The 14630-nt window shown below is 41.4% G+C and overlaps 1 protein-coding gene across 5 annotated transcripts in view; it reads left to right on the forward strand.

Annotated features, from left to right (window-relative positions):
• LOC123980592 (adhesion G protein-coupled receptor L3-like) overlaps positions 1–14630 on the forward strand; it is a 226187-nt gene that overhangs the window by 116711 nt on the left and 94846 nt on the right. For 3 of the 5 annotated variants that reach the window (XM_046065053.1, XM_046065054.1, XM_046065055.1), the window contains exon 6: positions 12250–12264. The exons of the other annotated variants lie outside the window; for them this stretch is intronic. In XM_046065053.1, coding sequence (XP_045921009.1) covers positions 12250–12264 — 15 coding nt within the window. The remainder of the gene's footprint in view (positions 1–12249; positions 12265–14630) is intronic. 5 annotated transcript variants of the gene reach the window in all.

Here is a 14630-nt window from a genome sequence, read left to right on the forward strand (position 1 = left end):
AAAATCTGACACCTTGTATGAGTACAGGAAATATTATTGACAGTGTTGTTTACATGTGATAAAAGATACATTATATCAGTGTGGAGGAATGTTTACCCACAGATGCGATACTGTTGTTTGTTGTAACTGACAGGAGATCAACACTTTCTTTAATATTCTTCATCCCGTATTATCAATTACGTTTTGTAATATAATGATGTTCTTCTGTAGGATATTGGTTGTGTAATTTATGTGAATGCAATAATGTATTTAATGTAGATACAGTATTAAAGTGATACAATAGGCACATCATTTGAGACCAATGTAGATTTGTCATCCAGAATAATGCCACTGTGTGGGAATTATGTCAACACCATGCTAAAAAGAATCAAACTGCAGTTGTTCTGTCAGAGACAGTGTTAGCTGCTTTTCATTTTCAGATAGTGCTTGTCAGTACCCTCCCATCAGCCCTCTCCCCCCCCCCCCCCCCCCCCCCCCCCCCCCCCTTCCCCCACCAGTTCACAGTACTTTAATATCTTTGAGGAATCATGTCTGATCATGTCATGTATCTGTTAGCTTAACAGCGAGAAAGGCCATTCATCTAAATGAAACATACTTGTTGTTTTCGGTTCAGTTCAGCTCACTGGACGCCAGTTAATGTTCAGACCAGTGAGGCATCTCTGAAGTAAATAAAAAAGGTTTTAATTATTGCAGCAGGTGAAAAACAGTGTCAAGCTGCACATAACTTGAGTGGAAACATTTGGGCGGGGAATGGAAAGATCAGCGTGGGGTAACAGGATGAACACACAGAGAGGAAGTCCAGGTGAGGCTAGAGGAAGTGGCATGGACATTGCCATATGACCTTATGTATTGTGTTAAAATGACCTTTTGAAGTGGAACACCAAAGACACAGTAATTATGCCTGGCGGGAATCCTGACATGTTGTATGGCTTGCTCAGAAATGATATAAAACTGGAAATATTTGGTCATGGGCATTTATCTGTCTTGTCTGCAGCTGCTGGGTTCAAGCGGACTCTAATAATTCAAATTTAAATCAAAACCATCTTTTTAACATTTGATGTCCTTACATGGCTCTCTCAGTAGCCTGCCTGATAGGAGCTTTCATGTTGTGAAATAAAACCCATTTCTACCTGTGATCCAGAGCTGGCAGATGGCTCTTTTTTTACTGGACTCTTTTTGCAATATGCACATTTTGCTATCTTGGCCACACAGTGTCAGTGTCTTTCCGAGGTGTCGATGTAGAACACTGACCCAACTGAAGATACAGCACTACAGTTACACAACTTTTTATCAGCCGTCTGCGTGCTTTGCTTTGAGTGCCAAATGTGGACTTTTGGTTCAAAATTGTTCCTATTTACTACAAGTTTGCCATTGCTTTATCATTTGGTCCAAAAATTACATACCTGAGGAAGCCAAGATGGACTTGTTTTTTCCATCTACTCAGATTTTGAAACTAGCATGCCATTGTTTTAACATCAAGGTTTATCTGTAGAAGCCAAGATGGACATTGTCCCAGTGTTGGGAACTGGCACTGTACAAGTGTTTTTTTACCCAGCATAGTGAGGGCATTAGTGTGGGAATATGTCCATGTTCGTGGTCTTTATAGTCTTGCTCTCTTTGGTCATAGTCAAAAAGTGTTCATTGCCAACTATAGGGTGAAAGGAGTGATCCTGCTTGACTTTTTCCTAATCCCACACATGGGACCTGTTCATAATAGCCACTCCCATTCCATCTTAAACCCATCACTTTCACTTTAAGTCACTTTTTAAAAATGATGTTATGGACATGGTCACACATTATGGCTGTCCATAGTGCCTTGATTTGCCTGGCAATCCTACCATCCTACGCTGGTTCCATTTCTTTCATGTAAGGCTACTGTTTTTCCTTTACTGAATGTATATGACATACTCACACATAACGACAACATGGGAAAATTCTCCTATCCAGTGCGGAGGCAGGATTTTGCTACCTGTCCAGATACCTGTGAAACAATGTAATTGCTGTCCGATCCCATGGAAATTCCTTGAGACCCATGGGATTCACAGCATACCCATTCAGTCTTAACTACACACCTTCCTCCATCTTTTTAATAATATGCTCAAATTCCTTAACAAAAGCCAAGTCGAAACACAGAACAGTCTGCCTGAATTGCTGGAAAACTGCTTCTGGCAGCTTTGTTCCTGTAATGTGGGGGCCGCTTTTTAGGGCGCACCGGAGAAGGAAACGGCGGTACCGTCTGGTGTAACTCTGGATTGTGCCCAGAACCATCAAAGGATAAAGAAATCTGCTGGCAATGCATAAACATTGCAGAACTCATGGAGGCATTTATTTGTATATTGACCGCTGAAGCAAAGTGTAATCACAGTCAGTCACTGGAGACCAACTTTGACACGCGTTTTATTGCAGGGTGTGAATGCAATTCAACTGTAACAGCCCACTGGACTCGCTTTCTACCTCCCAAATAAGGCAATCAAATCCTTTTGGCTGGAATGAACCAAGCTTACATTTTTACCACCTGTCTTTCACAATTGATCATGACACTCTAGATCAATGGACGTTGAAATCTCCAAAGGATACATGCAAAATAGCTTGGACTGGTTTGCTCATTTATTTGTGACAAATACTCAGGTATTTACATTGGCAAAAGGGATATGGTTTGGGACATGGCAGCTCAGTTGTGGATGGGCTTTCAACACAAGTCTCCTTACCGAGTTCCTGAGACAGACTGAAGGATTTGAGTGTCTAATAAAAGAAGCAGCCACCCATGACTCCAACTCTCCTTCAATGGTGGAGTCTTGACTCTGTATTCCACTGACAACCTCCCCATCTCTGCCCTTCTACTCTTTTTCTCCCAAGTCTCCCTCGCTTTCACTTACATTTTGTCTTCAAGTGCTCTCACTTCTTTTTCCCCCAGCTATACCCCTTTATTTGCTCCCTCTGTTCCTTCACTTCGCAATCTCAACTGCCCCTCCTCTCTTCTCTACCACCTTCACTGACAGCTTTTATCTGTATCCTGCTTGGGGAGCTTTTTTTCTTTTAGGATAAATTACCGCTCTCTTCTCCATATCTTTATAAGCCGGGGGAGATTGTACAATCAGATCTGCCGTTATTAATGGCAGAGGAGTGTGCTAAATCGATGAACACATGCCACAGATATAATATTGATTTTATTAATTTGCGATTTGATCCGCTCCATCAGTTGTGATGGGGGGGAGGGATGTTACAGCAATTACTACTTAGAGTGCCAGTGCTGTGTGGCAGTGTCACAGCACAAGGCATCATATTCATCATTTCTGCTGCCGTCTGAATAATTATCTGATATGAGCTGTGTGCTTCTTGTGAGAGGAAATAGCGTCACTTGGAACAATGAGGGAGGTAAAATAGCACTGATAGAAAGGGGGATCAATAAAGAAGAAACTGATACATAATGGGATTTTCACCAAAGAAGTGCTTAATACATAAAGCTAAATAGAATTTGCTTATATTTACCCCCAGTAAATGGAGCCATGTGAACATCAGGGGACACTCATTTTTCATCTGCCAGACGACTCCTTCTTCTTTGTACGAGTATAGTTTGCACATGTCCCCCCATGCACTTTACAGATTAGTAAGGCTGCCCCCTGGCAGAAAAGATGTGCTGACCATTTATGATGACTCATAAACATGACCGTGCTCCAAAGGCTGACATCTGCCTCTGCCCCGCCCTCTCACCTTGACTTTCCACGGTGCAGTGGAGCGATGCGCGTCTATTCTCTTAGTGCCTTATTAAAGCCCTTTCTCCCTCTCTTGCTCCGTCTTCCTCTCAGTGTAACTTTCACTTTAACAGTTCCTCGCAAAGGTCGAGCTCATAAGAGGTCAACACAATTGTGTGTCTCTATCCTACCCACCCGGTGTTCTTCCTCACCAGTAATGAAGCACTTACATCCCCTCGTTGGCCCCTCAAATTCCTCAGACTTGTCTTACAAGAAAGCGCATTTAAACCTACGTCAGCATGCTTTGCCTTAGAGTCTTTCTGTTGTTGGCAGCTTGCTGTTTGTTGTCCGTCTCCCGTCCATCAACCATCTCCCTCCAGTAATTAGATGTACCTTTGTGTGTAGTTTCCATGGCAAATTGACTGATTTGGTCCAGGCAAACGGTCACCCCCCCCCCCCCCCCCAAAAAAAAATTGAGGTAGGGGATAGTTACACATCCTTTCAGGGAATCGCTTTTGTTCTGTTCACTTTTCAAAATTGACCCTTCAGTGTGTATGACAGATGAGGTGGAAGGAAAAGTGAGAGACAGAAAGGCACAAGAAGAGAGAACAAAGGAAGAAAACCTGCTGGCAGTCTGTTGCTATACATAAGCCACTAGTTCCCCCCGCTGTTTGTAGCTAATAAGGACAATGTAAAATCCTGTCTCACACAGTGGGATCCAGCTCAGCCCCTGTCAGATATTTCTCACACTTTGGAAGCCGAGCCAGGACATATAATCATGCAATCAATTCTCCGATTTTGAACGGAGCGGTGTAATCCTGAGCTCATACCTCATAGAAACTTGCCATGTAATATGCCGAGTTCTTTTATTTCCAACTTCCCAAATTGGCTTTTAATTCATTTTGCTAATAAAACACACCTAGCGAATAATGGAGTAGATTGTTTTGGCAAGTTCTGCTCAGCACCTGCTACCAATCTCTGTCCTTCTGTGTTGGCAGGTGAAACCATGAAATTTATGCTCTACACATGGCTATCACTTACAATGCAGCTTGGGCAGAGTGTGGTGTGATTACAGCGCCCATTATTGCAGTGGTCACGCCTAAGGTAAACACCACCTGTGTGACCAGAATGGGACTTCATGGCTGTAGTGTGTGGCTACTGCGATTGGTTCTGTGTCTCATCAGGGTAGCTCATTTGTTTTAATGTCTCTGCACATCTCAGGATTTTGGATTATTAATAAAAATCATAGCTCAGCTGATGTACAGATGGATAGATCGCCTTTGATATTCGCTCACTCAGTATTCAAACATCACCAGCAGTCTACTATCCAAGCACCCAGGCTGTTCTCCTTGCCTTGGATAATCTCGCAGCAACTTTCAAGCTTCTTGAAGAGTAGATTGCCCCGTTGATGTTATCAATAAATCTACTAAGCAGATTTTATGGAAGTTCAGTGGCTTTTTGCCCTTGAGCTTCCCCAATCCAAGTTCATCAGGTCTAGTGTGGGAGTCAACACTGTGACAGCAGATACATCACACAACCACACCCTCCCCGCTCTCTCACTGAAATGCCAGTGAGCATTAGCTTTCTTGTTCAGACAGCTTTTTTTTCTCCTTTCTTCTCCCCACCTGAATGACCAGCTCCACTTCTTCCCATGTGTGAAGGGGGCCTGTAATGCCATCACATCACTCGGTGACAGCTGACCACTCCCTAACCCACACAGCAAGCTCTGATGACTATGGCGTTCTGTCACATATCTCACAGGCCACATTCACGCTGGCAAGATTGATCTTGTCACAAGAGATTGGTTTTAAACTATGCTTAGCAGAAACATTGTTTTGTATTCTTTTTTTTTTTTGCAGTGATTTACCCTTTTGCATGTTACAGTGGAACTGAAATCACTTTTAGTCATCATGTATTGCAGTGAGAAATGATGCAAAAGTGATTTTTTTCATTATTGAAAGGAAGAAAACACAGGTCGTGGGCAATATATTGGAAATGCTCCTTTTCCCTCAAGCCCCTGAGTGAGCATGTCAGTCTCGGTGCTTGATGGAAAGTTCAGCTAGCAGGCTCATTTGCTGCAGCATACGGAGACGCAATGTGAACAAACATGGGCTGGTCTCTGTAGCTTACAAGCCAGTGACAGACAGCATTTTGTGTGCAGCGATTTTAAAGAACAGGGACCACACCAGTATCTACACTGACTGATGTTCAGAGTTTTGCAAGTTTTTTTTTTTGACCAGTTTAATGTTCATATGGTTACACCTGGCTAGGTAATTGTCTGTCCAGCCTTTAAACTGATTTTGTTTGTTTGGTAGATCAGTCAATGAGCTAAGGTGCACGACACGGCATGTCATTGTTTGTAGATGAGAAAGAGGCATTAGCTAGAAAGCTAATGTGCGGTGCTGCTGGTCAGAGAGGCTCTTGCTGTCTTGTGTAGCAGGCTGTTGTCTGTCTACCTGTGACTCAATGGTGATGTGACTGCTTTCTGCAGACAAGGTTTAAAATTAAATGAATTGATTGGATACAAGCTAAGAAGAATGCACAGGCAGGAGTGCAACTAAGAAACCAAAGCTATAAAATACGAATTTATCCCTTTTGGATACAGATTTTTTTTTCTCAAAGGACATGTTTACAGATCCGACAAATGTATGTAATGTGTAATCAAAATGTCGTATATGATAATTCAATTAATGTTCAATGTAACGAACTCTGTTGGAAATGCAAATGAAAAAGCTCATTTCTGTAGTTTTTAATTACAGTTTTTTGGAAATTGTTTGTTTAGAAAACTGATTTTTGTTAAACGATAACACAGCATGATCATATTCTCATTATACTTTTCAAATAAAAAGTTGGGAAACAATATTTGTATTCATTTGTATTCTCCCAGCCGTACTTGTTTACTATTCTCAAATAGAAAATAAAAGTTTTACCTCCACGATTTGATAACACATAAAGTGGCTGTATATCTACTGTTACGGGATGTTTACGTTTTCATAATAAAAGTATGGTAGTGTAAAATATAAGGACTTTTGGGGGGGGGGGGTTGTATAAACAATGGTCCACCTCCAGAGAGAAAAAAAGATATAATTTTACCAGTTGAGAGGCAAGATATTTGCACGTGGAGGCTGTGGTTGCCAATGTGGATAAATGGTGGTGATAAAGGGGTGGATCTGGATGTGTGGAAATTGTTTTCCCCCACAAATGGTTTACACCGGCTCATTCAGCTTATTCAGCTATCAGGTTCTTGTTCTGTATTGGCTTCTCCTTTGCTCAATAGCATACATACAGGGTCATCCTTTCTTTTACACTCAGACACTCCAACATATTGGAATAAATGCTCTTACATGCTGTACAAGCTTCTAGTAATGTTCATAAACACTGCCGTTTATATAACACAAGCAACGCTTTTATCTCAGTGTTTCCTCCAACAGCTACACACACACACACACACACACACACACACACACACACACACACTTACTCAGGCACACATATCTGAAAGAGTTGTTGGGGTGCCAAGTGTCGAGGATATAGCACTAATTAGAGATTGGTCTCTTCAGGGGGTCTCTCCTTTTAATGATCACCATATTAATCAAAGCTCCTTCTTCATTTCCTTGTATTTTTTCCCCTTTCTTTGTTCACCGGTGTTCCACCACGTCCAGCCACACACCAGACTAAACACCCTCTTTCTTTTCTCTGCACCCCCCACAATTCCCCCCATCCCTCTGTTCTCCTCCATAATTTCAAGGTCCTTGAAAATCAAGACATATTTTAGGAGATGCAATTAGGTTATTTCTGCTCCAGTTGCCGTCATGTTCCACAAAAAAATGTATTTAATTTTGTTTTGCCTAGGCTGCACTCGTCTTTTTTCTCCCTCTGTTGGTCGGTCCCACGTGGGTAGCAGGTTGGAGGAGCGCCAAGTCCTTGCACCTGTCTCTCAAAAGAGAGAGATACACACACACACACATACACACACACACAGCATCATGCATTGTAAAGGTTATAAGATAGCATAGCAGCTTCCCAGTAGGAGGGAGAAAGAAAGCGATGGCGGCAGAGAGGAGACACTAGGGAGGAGATTGAATAAGTACGAGAAAGGAGCACAAAGAGAGCAGACAAGTGGTTGAAAGAAAAAGAGGGGTGCTGAGAAATGGAACCTGTAATGATGGTATGGGAGACTCATGAGCACCAACTGAGGGAAATGATAGGGGGGAAAATGAGGGAGATGAAGAGAGAATACAGAGGAAGAGAGATGGCAGCCTGTGTGTCCTCCCCCATCCTTAGGCACATGCTATTCAAAGCCCCGTAATTTGTGTCATTAATTAAAAAGCTGATGGGATGGAGTTAAGGGGTTTGCACTCTGCAACTCCTCAGTTGAGAGAGAGAGACGGGGGTGGGGGGGATATTGCAAAAAATATTGCAGCAATTCCGCCATGAATCTCTATTAGCGGCTAATGATACCATTCTGATACCTCTCAACCATTAGTGTGAAATTGGGAAGCGTTAATTATTCAAATGAGAATCCATATAGCTGCTGCTCACATGACAGGGTCACAGTCGCTAAAGGTCCCCATTGTTCGCTGCTCAGCATGTGTCTTAAACGGGAGGTGTAGACTACAATAAGTATGCAGAGCGACTTGTCAGGTGAAAATTATATTTGAAATGATGCTTTATCTGAACAAATACAGTATGCAGTGGCAATATAATTGAATTTTATAGGGTATGGTATGGCTGAACGGTAGGGTGCTTCGGAAGCGTTCTGCCTATATTATCTTCACTGTCGAGGCTGAATTATGTCCATACAAGCAAAACTCTTTTTGCATTTATTGGAAATTTTTGTGTAATTGTGTAACCATGAAAAAATATGTTCTTTTAAAAGGAAGCCGCACATGTAGGTTGCCTGTTCAGCTTATTAAATTTGGTAGTGACAGCTTGACCAATTAGGTAAGCTGCAGAATCAGCCATGTTGCCTTTTCCGGCTTTGTGTTTGGCAGGGTGAACCACACAGCAGCCAAACTGTTAGAAGCTGCATGCACACGGTTCAGTGAGTTATTGTTTTGCCCAAACCGGTTGCCAGGATTTGCCCCAACCTGGCCAAACAATGTATTCACTTAAACTATGGCGTGGTACAACACATATCTGATTGGCTGCTTCAAGAATTGTCATAAAAGCAAGCTCTTTTTCTGTATTGGGAAGTGAATGAGTAGCATCGAGGTGTCTTAGAGCAAGGCACTTAAAGCCAAACTGCTTCTAAGTGGCCAAAAGATAAGAGGGCTTGCACTGGGCTCCTTCCTTCCTTGTTGATGAAAAATAGCCTTGTCAAATCTATCCTAGATAACTGATGTACAATACCAAAACTTTTGTCAATTGGTAAGCTCAGGAGATCTTTTAATGTTTAAATTTCCCCTTGCCAATGATGACATTTCTTTCTTCTGGTTTGCTTTGGCATCCAGGGAAGGATGATTACAGCTGGTCCCTTTTTTTTTCCTCTAGGAAAATGTGGCAGACCCGTTGCGATTCTCGATGAGACATCCAACTGTCCTGCCCCTTTCAAATCCATCAAATTGGTCGTCATGTTTAAGTGGCAGTTGAAGCCACACATGCCCCTGAAGTTGCTGCAATGTTAAGAGCTTCCAGGACCTCTCCACCCTTAAACTCTGACCTGGGGGTCGTATTTTTTCACATTTGCTCAATCCCATATGTACTTTTAAATAATTTGATGGCCACTCAATGCTTATCATCTCTTATTAAAATAATTAGATCATTACCCCATTCAGTGTTTGAAAGTTGAATTCACTGAAGCACAGTGTGTTGGAGAGTGGTGTGATTACCATTAACATCATCGTCATCAGACAATTCAGTGGAGAGTGTCCATTAATTGTATTTCTGTATACCTCTCAATGAGTAGACGACAGGTGAATAGCTGCTGTTTTTGCCCTCAGTCATTAAGAAAACAGATCACGCATAGTAGAAGGAACACTGAGGGACATGCTAGACTGTGTTCAGCATATAAGCCATTAAATGATGTCTCCTGAAATATCAGGGCAAGGCTTTATCAAGAGCTTTGAAGTACAGACACAGAATCATTTTCATCATGAAGAGGTAGTCCAAGGTCTATTATGTGGGATGGAGGAGGATTTAACCCTTTTTGATAGAGATAAGAGTGGCCCTTTATTTTAAAATTTTTATTTGTTTGCATAGTTTAGTAGTTTCAGTCTTCTCAGACATCAGTGAGGGGAGAGAGAGACAGACAAGGAGAATGGAGAGAAAAGCATGAGATGAGAGAGCTAAGTGCTTTTTAGTGACTCAGTGACAGCCGTGACCAAAATCGTATTAAGGTCACAATGGGGGTGGTGGGGTGGAGCAAAGAAGCTTTTCGAAAGAATCAATTCTCCGTCTCACTCTACTTTTCCCACTGCTGCGCTTCTATCCGTGACACCTTAAACACGGATCTCTGAGGCTTGTATCGCCGTTGTATCTCAGCATTTACTGTATTTGTATTGAAACACGTGACATGAACAATGAGTGATCTGAGGGGATGACCTTGCTGCATCCGGCGACATCTTCTGGTCAAGCGAAGGGGCCACATACAGTAGCCCTGGGAAATGGCGTATTTCCTTGTCAGGGATTTCATCCGAATCCTTTACTCCCTTCTCAGACCATCTCTCCTGGCAATTGCGTCGTATACCACTTCTCACATCCCCACCGCTAACGCCTTTTTCTGTAGATCATTACCCTCCTATCGCCTCGCCACTGTTAGCGATCGCTCAATCAGAAATGCCGGGCTCCCCGTGGTCCCTGTTGTGTGGCCGTTGCTCACGGGAGGTGAAGAGGCTTCGATCGGGGACGTTTGGCTGTTTACTTTGACTTGATCTATGGGGTCCACATGCAGTTCCGAGTTATTGGCAAATTTGAGTTGCCAGTAATGGTGATTCAGATGTAACCTAGAGCTATTGTTGCCCAGGCCCAGTATGGACTTATCGCGTTTCAGTGACAGCTGGAGTGTTTGCTGTTGATGAGGTGCTGTGCTGTATCAGTGTACAATTTTATGATCTGACAAACACAGACAACTTGTTGAAAGCCTCTCTCTTGCCCATTATTTTCTCTCCTTTTGCTTTTTCCCTCGCCTGATTCAGCTCCCCCTTACACTTTCTGTTTTTTCATTGCATTGCATTAATATTGCTCTCCTCTAATAACTTTCCCATCTTTCAAACTTTACCCCACCTGCTCCTACCCACTGACCTCCATACCTCACTCTGTTGCACTCTCCATTTGGAGGAGAGGACTCTTGTAAGCCCTGGTAACAGAGGTTAATCCTCTCTTATTAGAACCGGGATTACTGGAGGGGAAGGGACAGGACCTGCAAAATGCCTTGACTGACATAAAAGGCTTGTCCACAAGAGGAGGCAATACATATACTGTAGAGAGAGTTCAGATGTAATAACCATAGCCGTTTTTCAACAGGCTGTCAGTATACTTGTTGAGCTGTAGAATCGAAACCTTACACTTAGTTACACCTGTTGCTTTTCACTTTTAATAAAATTGGTCTAGCATGAAAACAATACTAAGTCTTGCCGGAAATCACTGCATACAAGTATATATTGTATTTTTGAAGCTGTACTAATCATTATTTTATATTAACAAACAATCAAATGATGATGTATAATGTGAAAGTGATGACTCTTAGTGAATTATCAACCTGTCATTTAAGCATCTTTTAGCTAATTGTTTTTGGGTGTTTAGCCTGTAGCATTACAGTTTTAGTTCGCAGCTAGCTGGTGGAAATAGCATAGCATTTAGCAGCTTAAGAGCCATATATACCCACATAGGAGATGGGGGAGACCAAAACAGAGCTAAAAGGACATTGGACTTACATTTGTGAGGCGGTCACGACTTTTGTTCAGCGCTGGATATGTAAACATGGAACAGTTTGCTATCATGTTAGCAATACCAGCAGGTTCTGCTGCCCTGCATGAACAAAAAAGTAAGTTAGCAGGTTTAAATGTAGATCTCTGTCCAGACTAACTCAATATCAAGAATTATTTTCACCACTGACGGGATCTTATAATTTAGGTATCTAAATGATAGCTTCATCAGTCTGTTGAATGACAAATTATTAGTTTAAGACTACAGCATAGTTTAGTACAAAATGTACCCAATTTGCATGTGAGGCCATTTGTTCTCCCAGTTGTACCTTTAACTCAAAAGCTTACCTGTAAGCAGCCATATGGTTGAATGATTTTATGGCTGTTGAAAAAGGCGTGTACTGTGCTATCTGTTTTACACATTCCCATCACAGAGCCATCACTGCAAAAAACATTTTGTACAATTTAAAACCTGATTAATCTGTCTTTTTCCTACAGGCCCTTGTGTGACACCGTACTTGCTTTAGTACTTCTTAAAAGCTTATGATTGAATGTTTTGTGTGCCTATTCCACTAACCCCATGCTCTTCTTGTACTGCTGTGTGACTGTAATAAGGACTTTTCCAAGTTATCACATCAATAATCTGTTCTTAATTTTTTCTTTATTTCTCTCCTCTTCATGCCTAAAAATAGAAGTGGAACAAAAAGGTAACTAAATGCCAACAACTTTTCTTTCTCATCTGCATTTTCATTTGGGCTAATGCTTTTTTAAAATTTGTTTTTGGCGGGGTGACGGGTTGCTGAAGCACTTTTCTGACATTTTGTAGGTTTGTGCTCATTGTGTGGTTCATTGGTAAGGTTGAACATGTCATTCATGGGGAAAATGAAATTGCTCATATGCCTAATGAGCAAAATCCTTTCTTTCATTTCACCCTGTGCATGCTGCAGCATCCTAAACCGTGAATATTGCACTAGACCCCTACCTTCATTCTGTGTCCTTCAACAGCATCACAGATTGATAGCTCTTTTGACATTGCCACAAATATGAGATTTCTTTAGGGTAAAGTCATTACAGAGCTGCTCTCCAGTGAAATCCAGTGACCCTGGGATGTTTTTATTCCCTGTCATAACTGAAGATTATTCCAGCTCTGCTTTATCAGCTGCATAATATTAAAAGAGAGGGCTATACGGGGTGATCAATAGGTTGTCCAATAAGCTGTCAGCATTTTTGATTATAGCTCTAACATGATGATTGCTATAACCCTCAGGGGCTCACTAGTCAATACAGTATAGCAGTCGCATTCTTACCTTATCAGCACTGCATGATGCAGCAGAACATATGCTAAATTTCCACTTGTGCCCCAGGAGCATTGTGTATTGTTACCTTTTTACATGAGCTGGAAATATGTCCTTTGTCAGACGTTAACTTTGAAAGCGGATTTAAGTCAAAGATGGAAAAGGAATTATTAAACAAGAGTCAGGAGTTCTGCTTTAACAGCTATGCAATAAATGTTAAGTTTCATAGTAGTCATTAATTAATGACATCTCACTGAAATCTGTGGCAAAGAGAATGAGCGATGAAGGTGAAAGTGGAGTTGAAAAACATTTTCATACTTTATAGAGATGACTGTGCTGCTGTGGTAACAGATTTTGTGAAATTCCCCATGAAGGCCATGATTGCTTTTGTATCACTTCTCTAATTTTTCATTCACTCCTCCATCTTTGTGCTTACATCCTTCAGAAGCATACTTGGCATACAACCTCCTTAGAGCCCAGTGTGCTGTCAGTACAAAGCTTACCTACTCTGACCTTGTACCCTAGCACAACTCATCCTTTTCAACCGTAGGAACAGCCCTCTTAGCATTTAGCCGAGCAACTGTTGAGATGTGTGCCAAGGCTCTAAGTCAACGGGATGCACCTCGGCCCATTTTTCACCTGCAGGTAGACAACATGTTTAATCTTAAGAGATTACAAGGGAAAGAAGCCTCTGTTTTCACCGTCTCTGTCTCCTCCTTCTCCTCGGAGCGTTCAGCTTCTACCTCTCGACGGATCTGCGGCTAGAACCTGTCAGCGCTGTGTCAGGCTCCTAGCCCATTACTGTGAAAGGAGCCTTCACACATACTTTGTTTTTAAATGTGATGTACTGTGGGCCAAAACCTGTGGGAAAAGGGAAAACTGCACTGTCTCTATTCTATATATTATTCCTTTCTATCAGACTTAGCCAGTATTATTTTTTTTTCCCTTTGCTAGTTGATGATTTCCTTTTCTTTTTTTTTTTTGGTGAATATAGTAACAACATACATATGTAATTTTGTTTTATTTTGATATTCGTTTGTAGCTTTAAGATTAAAGCTAGGGTTGGGTTTCGGGTTGGGGACTGTAACTTCTCACTGTCTCTTGCTTGTCTCTTTCTCCTAAGTTGCCTCTACCCTATCTTTAAAATGTGAATTTATATGCTTAACTTATATTTATTGTTTTCCTGAATTCAGATATCAACTTTGTGGAATGACAGAAAATGATAATTGCCTCAGTGTAGGATGATCGATATTGAATTGAAATTAGCTTTTGCAAATGGTGCCCACTATTGAACTGCTCCAGCTATATTGCCTTTGCCTGGCTTTATCTGATTTGAGTACAAACCAGTTCACATTTAATTAGTTTACTGTGTGTGGTGTTGTAAATCATGGCGTAGACTAAAAATGTCATGTGGATGAAATAATGGACAGGCAGTCATTATATAGATGATGTAATTACTGTATTTTCTTGTTTTGTTTTCTTTCTACCTAAGGGCTGGCTCGGCCAATAATAGCAGCGTAGCTATTTGTCAAAATCTCTTAACTTTGGTTTTGTGTGTTTAAGAAAGTTTATGAAGAACTACTACCAGGGCGTTTTAATGTAAGAAAAGCATGAAACCTGGTGCAATTATTTTTAATTTAGTAGATGTTTACAGAGAAGCCATTATGTAAAGGGAAACAAGCTAAAGGAATAACATGTGTCTAAGTGCATGTGGGTGAGTCAGTCTGTGGTAAGTTTAAACAGCATCTTCTGACTTGTTTCTGCTCTACATTAAGTCA

The sequence above is a fragment of the Micropterus dolomieu genome, linkage group LG12, assembly GCF_021292245.1.
Source record: "Micropterus dolomieu isolate WLL.071019.BEF.003 ecotype Adirondacks linkage group LG12, ASM2129224v1, whole genome shotgun sequence".
Taxonomy (NCBI): Eukaryota; Metazoa; Chordata; class Actinopteri; order Centrarchiformes; family Centrarchidae; genus Micropterus; species Micropterus dolomieu.